This window comes from Nothobranchius furzeri, chromosome 11, assembly GCF_043380555.1.
Source record: "Nothobranchius furzeri strain GRZ-AD chromosome 11, NfurGRZ-RIMD1, whole genome shotgun sequence".
Lineage (NCBI taxonomy): Eukaryota > Metazoa > Chordata > Actinopteri > Cyprinodontiformes > Nothobranchiidae > Nothobranchius > Nothobranchius furzeri.
In genome coordinates this window covers 40,077,085-40,094,308 of record NC_091751.1, presented here as the reverse complement: position 1 = coordinate 40,094,308, position 17,224 = coordinate 40,077,085, and the positions used below count along the sequence as shown (strand labels likewise).

General features: G+C 41.4%; 1 protein-coding gene across 1 annotated transcript; it reads left to right on the top strand.

The window, feature by feature from the left end:
- The first annotated feature begins 10,662 nt into the window (after positions 1-10,662).
- On the top strand, positions 10,663-16,479 carry LOC107372874 (acyl-coenzyme A thioesterase 1-like). The gene is made up of 3 exons (XM_015941074.3): positions 10,663-11,395; positions 14,582-14,769; positions 15,016-16,479. The coding sequence occupies exons 1-3, from the start codon at positions 10,945-10,947 to the stop codon at positions 15,622-15,624; spliced, it is 1,248 nt and encodes a 415-aa protein (XP_015796560.1). The 5' UTR covers positions 10,663-10,944; the 3' UTR covers positions 15,625-16,479.
- Positions 16,480-17,224: the final 745 nt, after the last annotated feature.

The window sequence follows — 17,224 nt, the reverse complement described above, 5'->3', positions numbered from 1 at the left end:
GCTAGCAGCCTATCTTCCACACTTCACAGTGATGTAAACATGACATACAAACAGCACAAATATGAAGCGAACCACTGTAAAATACCCTTTCACAAGTTTCCATGTAGAAAATGACAAATAAATAACATATTGCATGTTTTAGCAACTCTGGAGCAACACGAGCATGTCGTTATGATGAGCCGGGAGCTGAAAGTTTATACAACAGCAAGTAGTGGAAGAAAAAAAAAAAAAGTAGTGGAAGAACAGGAAGTAGTAGAAGAAGAGGGGGTGCTCTTCAAAATAAAAGCACAAAACGTAAAGTGACAGAACTGCTTTGTTTACCATGAACATCATTTGCTGCCATTTACACTAATATTTTCATTAATATAATTGTAATTAATAATAATAATAATAATACTAACTACAATAATATTAATAACTATAACAAACACAATAGCTGAATCTCTGTGTGACATCATAAAGGAGGGTTTGAACTTGGAACATTCCATTCATTAATGTGTGTTTTATTCATATTAATATTAATACTAATATTATTATTAATATAATACTAATAATTAACAATATTAATATTATTAATAATAACTACAATAATATTAATAACTATAACCAACACAATAGCTGAATCTCTGTGTGACATCATAAAGGGGGGTTTGAACTTGGAACATTCCGAGACTATAAAAGGCCCACGAGCAGCAGCTCCACTTCAGTCTTGTGAGAGCTCTTGCTGAGAACACACCACTTTCTTTGGACACCCAAGTGAGATTGAAAAACCCCTTTTTTTCACTCCAATGATGAACAGAAAAAATATGTCGTGGTACGACATGTGGGTCAACCAAGTAGAAGTGGATTATGATTTAGTCATTGACTTTGGTTCCGATAGTGAGGACAAAAAGTCAGATCTGTCTAAAACTGAAGAGATGGAGTCTCAGGTGTCAGATCAAACATCCGTCTTTGGTGCTGAGAAAGAGTCTCTTCCTAATGAGACTAATTTATCTGCCGAACTGGAGTTCTCTGAATCTCAGACAGCTGTCCCAAGACCTCAGACGGTTCAGCAGGAATTAGCTGATTTTAAAAGCAGCCAAACTGATGAACTTCTGAAACAAGTGGATCATTTGAAAGAAAAACTGCAGAATATAAATACTTGTTTCAATCAGGAGAAGGAAAAGAGGATTGCTGCAGAGAACCAGTGTGAAAAACTGGAGGAACGACATTTGGGCTTAGAAGCGATGTTAAACAGAGAAAAAGATGAGAAAATCAAAGCAGGAAAGAAGTTTCTTGACAAGCTGGAGGAATTAAAGCAGCAGCTTTCAGAAAAGAACGTTTACATCGAAAATCTGCAAACAGATTTAGATCAAGAACGTCGGTTCAGACTCGTTAGTGTCCAGGAGCAGAAGAACGCCCAGCATAAAGTCAGTGTTAACGAGAACTATAAGAAGGAATTGAACGATCTTAAGAAATGGAGTGGTGACCTCTTTGAGATGCTGGACAACGTTGAAACGGATCTGAAGAACAGAGACAGGAAACTTCTGGAAGAACAAAATGATTTTAAACATCAGCTCAAACAGAAGAAGCTAATCTGCGAAGATTTAGAGAAATGTTTGAACAAAGAAAACGAGCTCCGCCTGGCCTGTGAGGAAGAACTCAAAAAAACTAAAGATCAAATGAGTTCAATGAACGGAAATCTCAAGGAGATCAACGATCTGAAACAGAAGAACTTGGAGCTCAGTCAGACGCTGAAAGGTGGTCAGGCTGTAGAAACTAAATCAGACCAGATGTGTGAGGATCTGCAGAAGTTTAAACAGCTGCTCCATGAAAAAATGTCCATCTGTGAAGAACTTAGCAACAGTCTGGACATGGAGAAGCAGCTCAGAGTTAGCTACGAGGCTCAGCTGGACTCTAACAGGACGATAGTCTGTGAGAATTCAGATCTTAAAGAGCAGATCAAAGATCTGACTCAGAGCAACTCAGAACTCAGACTGGTCGTGGAAAACCTGACCGCTGAGAACGCTGCTTCTCACCAGGAGTTGGCTGAACAGCTGGAGAGAGTCAAACATCAACTCCAAGATAAATCTGTCGTCTGTGAAAACCTGGAAACAGGTTTCACCAACGAACAGAAGCTCAGACTCCAGCTGTACCAGCAACTCCAGGAAACATCTGGCCTGTGTGAGAGCCTGGAAAACCAGCTTAGAGATGAGCAGAAGATCAGACTTGGTTTGGAGACTGAGCTCGCCCAAAACAGAGACGTGGGCAGTGCAGGTCATGATGATCTGATGACCAAACTAAAACAGATGGAGGAAAAAGAAACAAAACTCTGTAAAGTCGTCGTTAACCTCCAGTTAGATCTGTTTAGAAGCAAAAAGCAGCACGAAGAAGAGTTGGGAATCCTGAAGGAACAAGTCTCTGAACTCGAGTCACTGACTACAAATCTGGAAAGTCAAAATCTGATCTTGAGACTAAAGACTGAACGTTTTAACCCAGATCAGCAAACCGAAACGATCAGTGAGCAGAACGTGGACGCTGCAGAAGGAAACAAGAGTCTTCCTGCTGAAAATGACTCTTTAGCAGAAAGCCTCGAGTCCCAGAGAGACGCTCCACACTCAGACACAAAAAAACAGGAAAAAGTTTCTGTGTGGAGGCATTTCAAGAAATTTGTGACCCCGGGATGTCTCCGTCAGCACAAAAACAAACAACCTAGCAACTAACCTCCCTGCTAACGAATCAGAAAAGGCTAATTAGAAGACATCCCATCTCCTGGTGGCAGTGGGTAGCACTGTCCAGGATGAATCTGAGAAGTTAAACCAGCCACTGCCTCCCCAAAGACCCTGTTTAGATAAATAAACAAGACCCCCCCCCCCCCCCCCCCAAGATCACAGCCACATACAGTTGTCGCAACACATTCTCACTCCCAGCGTGTCAAAAACAAATGCTTGGTCAGCCACCCTCCGCCTCAGACCCCTGACGCCAAAAGTGCCCTTTTTCGTTACTTATGTGCGAAAAGGGGTTTTTCACTTTTCTAACTGCAGATCCTAATGCAGCGTAAAACTGACGCGATGGGATGTCCGCAGCCAGGGCAACAAACAAGCTCATTGTACCTCACCCTAACCTTATCCTCTTATTTAACCTTCCCCTCACCCCTATCCTAACCTTAACCGTCTTGCTAGCGAACACGTTAGTGATGTGTCGATCGCTCTAAAAGCCGGCTCTATGAAGTGAACGGCTGGAGCCGCCTCGTCATTGGTCGAGTTTGGACCAAGCCAACGCGAGGGGGAGGTTTCAACTACCACGGTGGAGGTTAAAAGTAGAGGGTGTTTGTAACCTCCCCCTCGCCAGATGGTATGTTCTAACGTTCCCCTTGGGCAGCAAATACGAAAATTCAGTCAGAATGCATGGGGAACAAATGCTTGATCACAGTGAGAGTAACGTTTTAGGTAGCAAGAGGGTTAAGGTTAGGATGAGGGTGAGGGGAAGGTTGTAAATAAATGAGCTGGTTCGGTGCCGCATCAGCGGACATCCCATCGCGTCAGTGTAACGCTGCACTGGGATCTGCAGTTAGAAAAGGGAAAAACCCCTATTCGCACATAAGTAATGAAAAAGGGCACTTTTGGCGTCAGGGGTCTGACGTGGAGGGTGGCTGACCAAGCGTTTGTTTTTGACGTGCTGGGAGTGAGAATGTGTTGGTTGTCGACGCATGACTGCCCGTTGGCCCCTTGTCATCTTCTTCCACATCATTGATGTGAGTGCATACAATGCATTCATGATGTGGGGAGAGATGAACAAAGACTGGAATGGGGAGAAACTGAGCCGAAGGAGGATTTTCCTGGAGCAGCTTGGTAATGCACTGGTGAAACCTCAGATTGAGAGAAGGCCGTGCCTTCCAAGAGCATCAACAGCTGCTGTAGCTGTTGTGAGAGACATACAGACAGAAACAAACACCCAAATTCCTCCAGTGGCACAAACAGCAGGCAAGAAGCGTGGTAGGTGCCAGGTATGCCCCACCCTCAATGATTCTAAGACTAGCATGACCTGTTTGAAATGCAAGAAATGTGTCTGCAAGGAGCATGCACACACTCTCTGCACATCCTGTGTACAGTAGTGCCAACTAAAAGTTTGACTGTGGGGATAGAGACTGTTCCATGTTCTGCCTGATGTTCTCATTATGATTTTCTGTTTCAGAGATGGGTGAACTTTCAAACTTGTAATCCCCACACACACAAAAAACAAAAACAAAATATAAAAAGCAAATAAATAAATAAATAAATAAATAAATAAATAAATAAATAAATAAATAAATAAATAAATAAATAAATAAAAGCAAACAAAAAAAACTCTCTAACTCTGCCACTGCCGGTCCCAAGCCCAGATAAAAAAGAGGAGGGGAGAGTTTGACTTTCTAACTATGTGACAAAAAACAGATGAAAATAAATAAATATGTTTACAAGAGGGAAAAGGGGGGTCGCCAACATCAGGGTCGCCAACATCAATCATTATGGTTCATTCTGTGAGAATCATGAATGTGCACCCTAAATTAGTAAAGATTTGGATGAAAGATTTGTAGGATACACTAACTCTAAAACGGAAAGTTTGACCTGACGGTGGCGCTGCAGGAAAGGTCATATCATCACCAAAACCCATTAAGGTTCAGAATCTTGTGATCATTAATGTTGTTAGAAAATATGAGATTTGTATGAAAACTTTTCATGATATATTTATTTTAACTTTGGTCTTATGATTTCAGTTTGGCCTGATGGTGGCGCTAGAGAACAGGTCAGCTTTCACTTTCAAGGGCTGATTTATGTATTTTACATAAATACATACAATGTATTCAAATTTTACATAGAAAACCGTTAAGCGTAGTTTCTGGTCAGCAGAGGGATACAGAGTTCTGTCCAATGTGAAGCTGCTAAAGATTTTGTGAAAAATCACTGAAACCAGTTTTAAAGCTATAGCTAAAAGTGTTAACTCTTTAGCATTGCTTTAATTAACCTTTAAAAATTGTGCAATTTTGTTGTTGTTTTGATTTTAGAAATTATATTTCTCTTTTAAAGTTGTTACAGCAAATCTACAAACAAGCTTTGAACACAAACACGGCCATGGCACACTCACCCCACCCCCCACCCCACCCCGGGTATCTTCCCTGAGACGCTTCTGCCAGAACTAGTAACCCACAACGCCAGAGGAAAAGAGATGGGGCTAAACACCCACCACCGTTTTCTAGGTCCAAATGTCTTTTGTTGTCTGTGACTTCAAATGGTGTTTTTTTTTATAGGGACTCTAGTAGTTAGTCCTAAAGTAGAAGTGGTAGCAGCTGACTGTTTCTCCTTCTCTGATATTATTGAGCTGAGAAACTCACACCAGTGGCATTCTGTTGATAAATACGTGAGTGTGTTTTGAATGCAGGTCCCTGGGAAGTGCAGTGGTTTAGCTAGTCCGACATCCGGATGATCCAATAATTGCTTTAGGTCTGAAACGTGTTATTGGCAAAGGATTTTAGATAAACGCCAAAGAACCACTTTATTGAATTTTTTAATCTCCACAATTTATTTATTATGTTAGAACATTTTTAAAAGGCATGAAAAAATGTTTTAAGCTAATTTGTTTTCTAAATTTGCCATTGCAGCTTTACTGTTTACTAGTTAGCCTCATTTTTCACTTAATTGGCTTGTTTGTGTTGTTTCAAATTTCTCTGTGTTTACCGTGCTGCAAAATTGACATCTTTCTATATTCTAGGGTGGAACTGATTGATTTTGCTTGACTGTCATTTTTCACTAAAACAGCTCTCAATCTGTTTGTTGTTCTGACTTCCAGGATTGGCTCACCCACCAGGATAGTGGTCCTCCAAAGACAGTCAGTGTTTTCCTCTTTCCGTCTTTTATCTACACATTAATATCATCAGCATTACGATGGAGTCATTTTGACCCTTTTCAGCCACGTCACCTGACGTAGGGTCTGCCATGGTGGATGTCAATAGTGAGTTACACGAATATTCAACGGAGGGGGAAAGTAGCGATTTAGATTGCTTTTCTTTATGCCAGGTTAGCCTGGCGTCCACTAGTTGGGGCAAATTGAGTATGGTAGTTACAAAAGTTAGTTAGCTAGCTTGGGATCCGACCTTTACTTCCCCATGCTCCAGGGTTCATAGATTTGAACAAGTGGTCGATTTAGTCAGAATTCACCTGGGAGGATTTATACCGTAATATGATTACACTGGATGATTTACAAATTTACAAAAGTTAGGATACTAGTTTTTGTAACTGGCTGGGTCACCAGGACCAGGTGCTACTCTCATATCTGGGAAACAGATATCTTATAATGGAGAAGCTCATCATTACATATAAATAATGTAATTTTAACACACCTAGTCCTACGTAGCAACAATATCATTAATATCTAGCATTTCACTATGGTGAACAGAAATGCACGTCCACCATAGTGAAATATAAGATTATCAATACTGAATAGATAATATATGCACATCTCATTTGTCACTTGAGGTCCATCACGGTTGGTCCCTGGCTTGCTTATGAATTATATTAATGATAAAAGTGTAAAAGCTGCAATTCCACAAATACTTTGTGGGTCGCCACTGTTCTCCATTTAATAACACAATGTATTAGAAGAACTATGAAAGCAGACATTGGTTCAAGTTTCTGTTGATTCCAAACAGAGCTGTCTGCCCAGGTCATACTGAAGCATCACTGCAAGATGCTGGTGAAACTTTAATGTAACATGGATAGAAAGAAATCTGGTGACGTTGCAAAGCTCATTGAAACAACGCCGCAGTGTCATAATCAAAGCTAAAGGTGGTCCAACGAAATATTAGAGTGTGTGAACTTTTTATTTTGGTGGCGTCTTTACTTTGCCCAGGCAGTAAGTTATGCATGGTTGGCCTGTTAGCTTTATTTAGAGTAGAATAGAAGTTTATTGTCATTGAACCAGCGTTTCAGTACAACGAGATGTAGTTTCAGTAAAACCACTCCCAAGATCAGGCAAGCAATACATGGAATACATAGACAGGAAACAAATAACTGTGGGCATGCAACCCTAAGGTGCTCCCATTTTGCAGATAAAGAAAATGGGGTTTCACGAGGGTGGGGAGCAATAAAGGAGAAAAAATCATTTGCCCAACTCTGCTCCCTGCGGGGTACAGAGATGGTTTGCAGGAGAAAAAAAACACAAAACGTAGGAAATTATAGGTTGTTGGGAGGGGGCTGGGAACCTCCTCATACTAGAGAGAGCCCGCAGCCTCAGTGCACATTCTGGATCCCAGTTGCTCAGAGGTGGGAGGGAGATCCAGGGTGTGTAGAGTACATTGACTCCTTAGGTACAGGGTCTTTGCCAGGCCTTTTGATACAGGCTGTTAGGTCCCTGTATGACTGGTGTCAGAGCTTGGTCCACATTGCCAGCAGTAAGTCGGGCTCGTTCCCAGTGAGAGTTGGACTCCGCCAAGGCTGCCCTTTGTCACTGATCCTGTCCATCACTTTATGGACAGGATTTCTAGGTGCCACCAAGGTGTTGAGGTGATTCAGTCTGGTGGCCTATGGATCGGGTCTATGCTTGTTGTAGAAGATGTGGTCCTGTTGGCTTCATCAGAACGTGATCTCCGGCTCTCACTGGAGCGGTTCACACCTGAGTGTGAAGCAGCTGAGATGATAATGAGCTCCTCTAAATCTGAAACCATGGTCTTGAGTCTGAAAAGCCTTCTCCAGGTCAGGGACGTGGTCCTGCTTCAAGTGGAGGAGTCTAAATATCTCAGGGTCTTGTTCAAAAGTGAGGGAAAGATGGAGAGAGAGATCGATAGGCTGATTGGTGCTGTGTCTGAGGTGATGAGGGCTTATACCGATCTGTCATGGTGAAGAGAGATCTGAACTGAAAGACGAAGCTCTTGATTTACCGGTCGAGCTACGTTCCTACCCTCACCTACGGCCACAAACTTTGGATAGTGACTGAAAGAAGGAGATTGCGGATACTGAAATTAGTTTTCTCCGCAGTGTGTCTCTGGCCAGGGAACGCCTTGGGATTCCCCTGGAGGAGCTGGCCAAGAGGCTGGGAAGAGGGAAGTCTGGGCCTCCCTGCTTAGGCTGCTGTCCCCACAGCCAGACCCCGGAAAAGCGAACAATATTGGATCTCTTAAAAAGTGAATTTTAGTTTAGGGTGTAGGACACTAGCTTTGTTCTTCCCATTCTGAAGGAAAGATGCACAAAATGTGAAAAAAGACTGAGCTGAAAAATGCTAAAGATATGTTTAAATTCATATTCAGAGTTTCTTTTTTTTTTGAGTCAAACCATAAAAGAAGTTCGAAAGAACATTCACTGACATTCAAATCAAATAAACCTTGAGCTCTGAGTCCAGATTAATGCTCATTTTAGATGTTCAAGCCAAAAATATAAAAAAAAGGAACAGCTTATTAATTTACTAATGATAACCTTTTTTAATGAGTAACCTTAATCCAGCAGTCGTCACAGCTTGTACCATCAGTTTGGTAACTTTTCATAACCACGTCAAGTATCATAAAAATAAAACAAAGACGACCTTGGTTAATGATTCTGTTGAATTAAGAGACGTCTGCTCAATTTAGACAGAAGCTGCTCTCTAGAGCCAGGTGTTTGTATGATTAACCTGTTCTGGTGAAGGTGAGCAGGCTGAGTTTGGAGGTCACCATGGGAGCCAGATCCACCAATGAGAAGGCAGAAAAGGGAGTGGACTTTAGCAGTCCTGGGTGTAAAAACTAGGCAAGTGAAAGCATGAAAGTTGTCTCATTTAACAAGCTGCTAACAAATAACCCAAAATGTCCATTATGCACGGACGAAACATGATTTATTACTTATGTTATTTAAAATATAAAACATGCATTTACTGTAGAACCAACCAACTCACTGTAAAAGTATATTCATGTGGACAAAAAGCTAAAAAAGAACATTTGTGGAGAGAAGTTTTGTAAACTAATTATTTTTATGAAGGTTTTTTTATGATGAGTACTTTAAAATAAACCACATAGTTTATGCATTTAAACAAAAAACTGTTAAAATGTTTCTTCACTGTGATCCAAATTCACCTAGAAAACACTGAACATGCTCTTATTGTTTAGTGCAGGGATTCCCAAAGTGTGGTGCGCGCACCCCCGCTGCCGCTAGGGGGTGCACGAGGTGAAAAGTGTAATGGCTGCGGAGCTCAGAGAAGTCTGTCATATGTCACCATTAGCGTAGCCAGAAACTCATTTGTGGGTGGGCCAAAGAAAAAGTAAGTGGACCCAATAAATGTAACTGAAAACAAGTATATTTTTGCGCGCGTGTCCTCCACATGTGCCCAAGCTTCATAATAACAATGCGCCGAGCTTCAGCACTCTGGCCTGCGCACGCCAATATGTTCCGTATTTGATCATTTTTAACGATGTTGGAGAAATCTGAAGGTGGCGAGTCATTCTGGCAGATTGCAATTAACACCCTGTCTCATGCAGGTGTTCTGACATTGTAAACCTCACACACAGAACATTGTGGATGTAACAAAATAAATCAATAAATGATTCCCATTCAGGCTATTAACAGCGCGCTGAAGACCTGAAGTTCAGAGTGCGTCTGTCAGAGGTCAGACGTGTTCCAGCGGAACCACGGCTCACGGGTGCGCAAGTGAGCACATCTGGGCTGGGCAGAAGTAATTTTACAACATTGGTTTAAATAGCGCCAATAACGAGACGCAGTGACTGGAGCGGCTCATGGAGCTGTGCCGCGTGCACGCGCGCACACACACACACACAGAGATTCAATAAGCGCGCACGCTGCGCAGACTCCGGCTCGCCGTCAGACTGAAGGCAGAAATGAGCGCTGCCTCCGTGATAAAAACTTTTAAGAGGTTTTATAACATTTTTCATTCCAGGTCATATTAAGATATTAGCTTCTATTTTGGGATGACGTATTAAAGTCGGGTCCGCTCCAGCCAGTGACTCCGAACCTGACAACAACGCCTGTTACTGCAGCACTTGCTATTCCAGTCCGCGTGGCAGCGGATCGCAGATTCAGCCACACCATAAAACAGCAATAAGTCGGTCTGAGGCAAAAGTGAACCTCATGGCTTTTCCATCTTTTCCCCTATAGACATTTGATTACGCACAAGCAGGTGATCAGCTCAGGTTTTCGCAGAGCAGAAGGAAGGAGAGCGCTCTGGCCGCACAGGTTAAACGTTCCTACTTAAAGAAAACTGTTAAATTGCATTGTTTATGTGCTACCTGGGCACTCTAAATATTTATTTAAAATTAAATCAAAGGAAATTGTAATGGTATCGAATGTTTATTAATTACTATTTAAAAAATGAAAGTGATGGGGAAAAAGGTCGATCATATTTTTTTTACCCTGTCTGTTTAGCTTGACGTCTGATACATATATATATATATATATATATATATATATATATATATATATATATATATATATATATATATATATATATATATATATATATACATATATATATATATATATATAGCCATGACCTGATGTGGGGGCTGGGGGGTGTGTCGACATGGTCGGGACATAGAAGGGGGTGCGCGGCTAAATAAGTTTGGGAACCACTGGTTTAGTGTAAGTCATAACGGAAAAAACTTCATCATTGTTTAGCAAAAGTCACACTGTCCTTGTCTCAAGCTAACTAATACCATTGTATGAATCTTTATGAAGCCAAGTACATATTGTAAATATTCAGAAGGACATTCATTCTCTGGCACTTAAACCAATCTACACTGAACCCAGCTTAATGCTCATTTTGAAGTCCAAGCCAAATATGTAAATACTGACTAACCTTTAAGGATAAACTTTTAACCATAAGCCACATTCATCTTCCAGCTCTACCATTCTGTAACATCACTTCAGTTAAATATTGATTTCTATAACATCAAGTATCAGTGGAAAAGTTAAAGCCGACGTTGGTTCAAGTTTCTGTTGATTCCAAACAGAGATGTCTGCCCAGGTCAGACTGAAGCTGCTCCCTAGAGCCAGGTGTTTGGATGATGACCGCGTCCAGGTGAAGGTGAGCGGGCTGAGGTCGAGGCAGGTGGTCGCCATGAGAGCCAGATCCACTGATGAGAGGGGAGTGGTGTTCAGCTCCTCGGCCACCTACAGAGCTGATGGTAACGGGGAGATCGACCTGAACAGAGACGCCTCACTCTGTGGGAGCTACTATGGAGTAGAACCCATGGGTCTGCTGTGGTCCATGAGGTCAGAGACCATGCACAAAAGGTTTCAGAAGACTAATTCTTCAAAACCACGTGTGGTGAAGTTCTCTGTTCATGAAGTGAAGGGCAGGATGCTGGCTGAGGCCACTAATGAGAGGTTGCTCATGGGAGATGGATTCAGCCGGGTTCCTGTCAGTCAGGGGAATGTTTCTGGTATCCTGTTCACTCCTCCAGGTTTGTAAAGGATTTTCTCCTTTGGTTGTTTAAATAAATAAAAAATATATGAACCAGTGTTGTTTGTGGCGGCCATTTTAGTTTCAGTCATTTGGACAGAAAGTTTTTTTAGTTTTAGTCGACTAAAACTCAAAAAGGTTTTAGTCGACAAAGATTTTAGTTTTAAGTTTTACAACAATGAAAAAGAGTTTTAGTCTTTAACAAGTGACGGTACGGGTCAAACGCGTACTCTGAGCTACTGGTGAAATTCTCACCATCATCACTTATTTCAGGGCTAAAGGAGAGGAGCTTAGCTGCCTCAGATTTTGTCCAGTGAAACAATCAGAGTGGTATCCTTTCTCGTTACTTCATTGATGATCACTATACTGTACATAATGAGATTTTTGATGCAGATCTGTGCATCAGACAGTAGATTTTCACAAAAGAAAATTCGGATTTCTTTCCTAAACAGAATGGACACTAAGGGTACATATAAAGCATTCGAAACAATATTTAAACAGAAATAAATACATGTTTATTTAATTACGAATTAGATATTCATAGTGCTTTTCTAGGCACTTAAAGCTTTTTATATTATTCATGCACTCACACACAAGTTTGATTTTTGTTTAGCTTTATTAAGTTGAGTCAGATAACTTGGATGTATTGCGTGCACGTTTAGTTGATCTTGTTTATTCACATTTTCTATTGTGTAATGTGTAATGTCAACTTTGCTTGTCTTGAGTTGCCAGTAAATTTCCATTTCCCCAGGGACAAAGAGGTGATGTGGCAGAAGTTGAAGCCAGAGCTGATACTCCTGAAAGGCCACTGACTGAAAATTTGTGTGTGTGTGTGTGTGTGTGTGTGTGGGGGGGGGGGGGGGGGGGGGGGGGGGGGCGCGCTAAGGCTTATTTTGGTCTTGCTTTGTTATTGTTTTTTTCCATTTATTTAAATTGGTTTGCTAATTAATTGTCTATTTAATTTTCAGTAAATGTAACCTTAATAACTAGTCATTTATTCCTATACTGTTTAGTCTTTAATGTTGTATTTGTGGTCCTTTCCCTCTCATTTGTAATGGACTGACCAGCCAGTATAAAAACCTTCTTAGTGTTTCCTGTAGGAGGTCAGATGGTGTTTTGTTTGCTAAGGTTATGTTGCTGTAAAGCTTTCTAGTTAAGTTGACCTCTTTCAGGGGCCCCATTTGTCATTTCTGTAATTATGTTAAATTGGGAGAGTAAAACCCTGATTTTTCTGATTCCCTTTTCCTGTGGCTAATTTAAAACAGTTCGGTCCCTGACAGTATAGCACATTTAAAAAACTATCAGAGATTGACCAATGCACTGAACAACAATAACAAAGTAAAAACAACAGCAAGTATGTAAATACATTTTATTTACATAGCACAGTAACCAGTGCAGAGACATTAGAATAGGAGTGATGTGTGCTCTTCTGTTTGCTCCAGTTAGGAGCCTCGCTGCAGAATTCTGGACCAACTGAAGGCCGTCAAGGGCTTTTTTGTTAAAACATGTGAAGAGTGTGTTACAGTAATCTAGACGGGAGGAGATAAAGGCATGGATGACCATTTCAAGTTCATGTTTTGACACAAACCTTTGAAGTTTGGAGATATTTCTTACGTGATGAAAACAGTTTCGGACCAACGTTTTTGAGTGGCCTTCAAGAGACATTGATTGGTCAAATTCCTCAAGTTTGACTTGACGGCAGAAGATAAATGAACAAGTTGTTGACTAATCAGGGCAACCATGCTTTCAGGGGCAGTGATCAGATATTCAGTCTTGTCAGAAGGAAGTTGGTGATAAAAAATTTCCACGATGCATGGGTCAGCTCGGTCATACATCTTAACAAGCCTTATCAAGGCTCTGTTTTGGGTCCACTCTTGTTTCTACTGTACATACACCCTCTTGGACAGATAAAAGCCTTAGCTCTCAGGTCCACACACCAGAACGTTCTAGAAGTTCTAAAGACCAGATATAAAAGTCGAGGTGATTGCTCATTGCAGAGTGTTATCTTTCATTTGTTTCATGGTATTTTATAATTTTATGACTTTAATCTTCTGATGTTAATCTATTTCTGATTTAATCAATTGGCTTCAATCAGCTTCAATTAGCTTTTATTTATATAGCGCTTTCCATCATCCTCAAAGGGGACTCAAAGCGCTGAACACAGCACGAATTAAACAGAAAAGAAAAACACCAGCAAGACCAAGATCAAAAAGAAATAAATCGATAATAGCAAACAGAAAGAAAAAACTAGTAAAATCTGTTAAAAAGAGCCACCGAACAGATTAAGTGAAAGCCAGACGATTAAAATGAGTCTTCTGGCGACTTCTAAAAGCAGCAAAAGATGGAGACAGCTTCATGTTGAGAGCTAACGTTCCAGAGGGACGGTGCTGAAACAGAAAATGCCCTAACCCCACATGTCCTGGACCTGGAGCGAGGAACAGTCAGCAGGAAATAATCTGCCGAGCGCAATGACCTTCAGGGTACGTGTCTTTTTAACAGAACCCCAAGGTATAGAGGGGCACTGCCCTGAAAAAACTGATAGACAAATAAATGGAGTTTAAACTGTGCCCTATAGGAAATCGGAAGCCAATGCAGTGTTTCCAGCACATGACTAATATGGTCCCATTTCTTGGACCCCATCAGAAACCTGGCCACACTGTCCTGCACCAGTTGCAAACGTCGAAGAGCAGTCGGACCCAATCCAGCATACAGAGAGTTGCAGTAATCCAGCCTTGAAATCATGAATTAAAGATCATTATGGTTTTATGACTTTATGATTTGTTTTGTGTTAATCCATACGAAACACTTTGTGATTCTGTCTGTTAAGAGTGCTAAACAAATAAATACTTACTTGCCTTCTCTAACACGCTCAGACAGAGGGAAAGTTAAAAGCAATTGGTTTGCTGATCTCAGACATCAAGCTTTGTTATGAAAGGAAAGAAGCTCAGTAATAGATGCAGAGGCCAGACCATTAAGAGCTTTAAAAGCAAATAACAAAATCTAAAAAACCACACGATATTTGACTGGAAGCCAGTGCAGGGACATTAAAATTAGACTGATGCACTCTTTTCTCGGTTCCAGTTATTGCATATGAAATTATGGAATCAGTCGAAATGACCGCTGTGGGAGTTCTAGTGTTAAAGTAAACCTTTCTGATGTATACTGTGTACTCTGTTCTGTTACCCAGGTGAAGGTCCATTTCCTGCTGTGCTGGATTTTAGGACTGTGTTCTGTGACAGAAGAGCCAGTCTGCTGGCCAACAAAGGCTTTGTTGTTCTTGCAGTAACTTTGTTCCCAGACAAACCCCTGAAGGACAAACAGATCCACCTGGACCACTTTGAAGATGCTGTGAACTTCTTACAAAAACTACCTAAGGTGATGAACACCTTGCTGTAAAGTTAACTTCACACTAGTTATCTCACTGGTGTGTGAAATTTGTCCTCTGCATTTGACCGATCCCCCGGGGGAGCAGTGAGCTGCAGACACAGCCACGCTTGGGACCCATGGTTTATTTCTTCTCCAATCTGAGTTATTTTCCTGTGATTCTTTCAGCCATTAAAGTACTTTAAACTTACAACTCTCATTCTAAGTGCTGACTGTCATTAATTTGTCTCTCTACAGGTGGGCAGTAAAGGAGTTGGAATACTGACCCATTCAAAGTGTGCAGATGTTGCTCTCTCACTCTCAGCATTTGTGCCCGGTGTTGAAGCTGTTGTTTGGGTCAATGGCTGCTCTGCCAATGCAGCTTTCCCTCTTTACTACAAGAATGAGCTCATTCTTCCTGCATTAATGTATGATGTCAGTAAAAGGGTGCCCACTGAGTCAGGGGCCTTCATTTGCAAATATTGTCTGAGGAATCCTCTAGAAAGAGAAAACAGGGCCACCATGATCCCAATTGAACAAGCCTCTAGTCGTTTCCTCTTTGTGGCGTCAGAAGACGACCTGAACTTGGACAGCAAGACCTACATGGACCAGCTGGTGGAGAGGCTGAGGAGTCATGGGAAGCACAATTTTGAGACCGTGAGTTACCCTGGCGCTGGACACTTCCTGAATCCTCCTTATGGACCGTTCTGCTCCTCAAGCTTTCAAGGTACTACAACCATCCCAGTTCTGTGGGGGGGTGAACCCAGCTCCCATGCTGCAGCTGAGGTCCATGCATGGAAGAAGATCCAGGAGTTTTTTAAGACTCACTTGAGCTGTGATGCTGCTCAGAGTAGATCCAAGTTATGATCGGTAGTTACTATGCTGCACACAGATGGAATCAGCTTCCCTATCACCCCAAATTTGCCCCAACTCTAGTAACTTTTAAATCAAAATTAAAAACCTTCATGTATTCATCCGCCTTTGAATAAATGTTTCTTATGCTGCACCTTCTGCACTGTAGCTGCTAACATTTTGGCTTTGCCTTTTATCTGTGCTCACATGGTGCTCTCACAAGGATGGACTTGGGCATTTTCAAGACATCACCTGTGTGGTGGCTGTGGTTGGCACTAAATGCTCTATGGATTATTATTGTGTTTTTCTCAGCAAAAAGTGTTACTTTTATATATCCTCATGTAGTTGGCGCAGTGATATTTTGGTCTTGTTGTATTTTGTGTCCCATTTTTTTCTTTCTCTCTCTTTCTGCAGGTCTAGAACTAAATTCTTGCTTGTCATTTATTGTTTATGTTTGTGAACACTCCTTCACCACCTCTTCCTTTGGTCTCCCCCTTTCTCTTGCACTTATTTCTCCATGACCGTTGGTATATTAAACAACCGAAAATATTTCAAAAAAGTTTTGGTATCAGGAGTGGTGTTATAGCAGAAGCTATAGTGCTCTGCCTCTGAGAATTAAACTGCAAGGCTTGTCTTTGGCATTCAGACATTGATTTTGATTACTTCACTGCCAGACAGGACACGGTATGTATAAAAAATAACAATTGTCAGTACTGAAGCTTGATGACAATTCTATTGAAAAAGTTACTGAACCATATTATCATGAGTGTGAATAAAAGTGATGCTTGTTTTAATGTCAGTAATTTTCTGAATAAATAAGTTGCTGGACTTGTAATTTCAGAAAAACCTAAAATAAATTAATGATGTAAATATGTTTTCATTATTCTTAGACAACTACACATCCACTGCCTGGCCAAAAAACTTCACCGCCTGGATTTACCTAAGCAAAAAGGAATGCGCCTCTTGAGCTAGCAACAAGTTATTTAACCCAACTGGTGAAATGAGCTGCTTCTCGTACAACCATGTGGAAAGACACATCTGGTGGTTGTGGAAAAAATCTTAGTCTGTGTGAGAAGAGTCAGATCATTGGCATCAAGCAGAGGAAACATCTAAGGAGATGCAGAAACAACTAAAACTGGGTTCAGAACTGTCCAATGCTTTATTAAAAACTGGTCTGATGAGTCCAGATGGACCCTGTTCCAGAGTGATGGTGCATCAGGGTAAGAAGAGAGGAAGATGAAGTGATGCACCTATCATGCCTAGTGCCTACTGTACACGCCTTTGGGGGCAGGGCTATGATCTTATTGGGTCAGATGGGTGCCAAATACCAATCAGAGGACAGAGATCAGCCACAGGCCATGCCTTCAGAGTGCCAAAACCCCCAACAGCCGATCGAGCAGAATCAGAAACCGAGCGTGCAGAAAGGCTGCCAAGCGCGCAGTGAGGCTGCCGCGCGCATGTTTTCCTCTGCCGTGTGCTCGTTGGCCAATGCGTGCATGCAGGTTTGTCGCTTGTGCACATCCTTGTGCGCTCACAGACACAGTTTACTTCCTCTCAGTGCACAAATGACCTCTCGCGATGTATATTTTCACTCAAATGTTCAAATTTTCACGAG

Bases quoted from the DNA above. Each gene is read 5' to 3' on its own strand.
- LOC107372874 (XM_015941074.3), top strand. From the start codon at position 10,945: ATGTCTGCCCAGGTCAGACTGAAGCTGCTCCCTAGAGCCAGGTGTTTG. The intron at 11,396-14,581 runs GTTTGTAAAGGA...TCTGTTACCCAG, and splicing joins TATCCTGTTCACTCCTCCAG to GTGAAGGTCCATTTCCTGCT. The intron at 14,770-15,015 runs GTGATGAACACC...GTCTCTCTACAG, and splicing joins TCTTACAAAAACTACCTAAG to GTGGGCAGTAAAGGAGTTGG.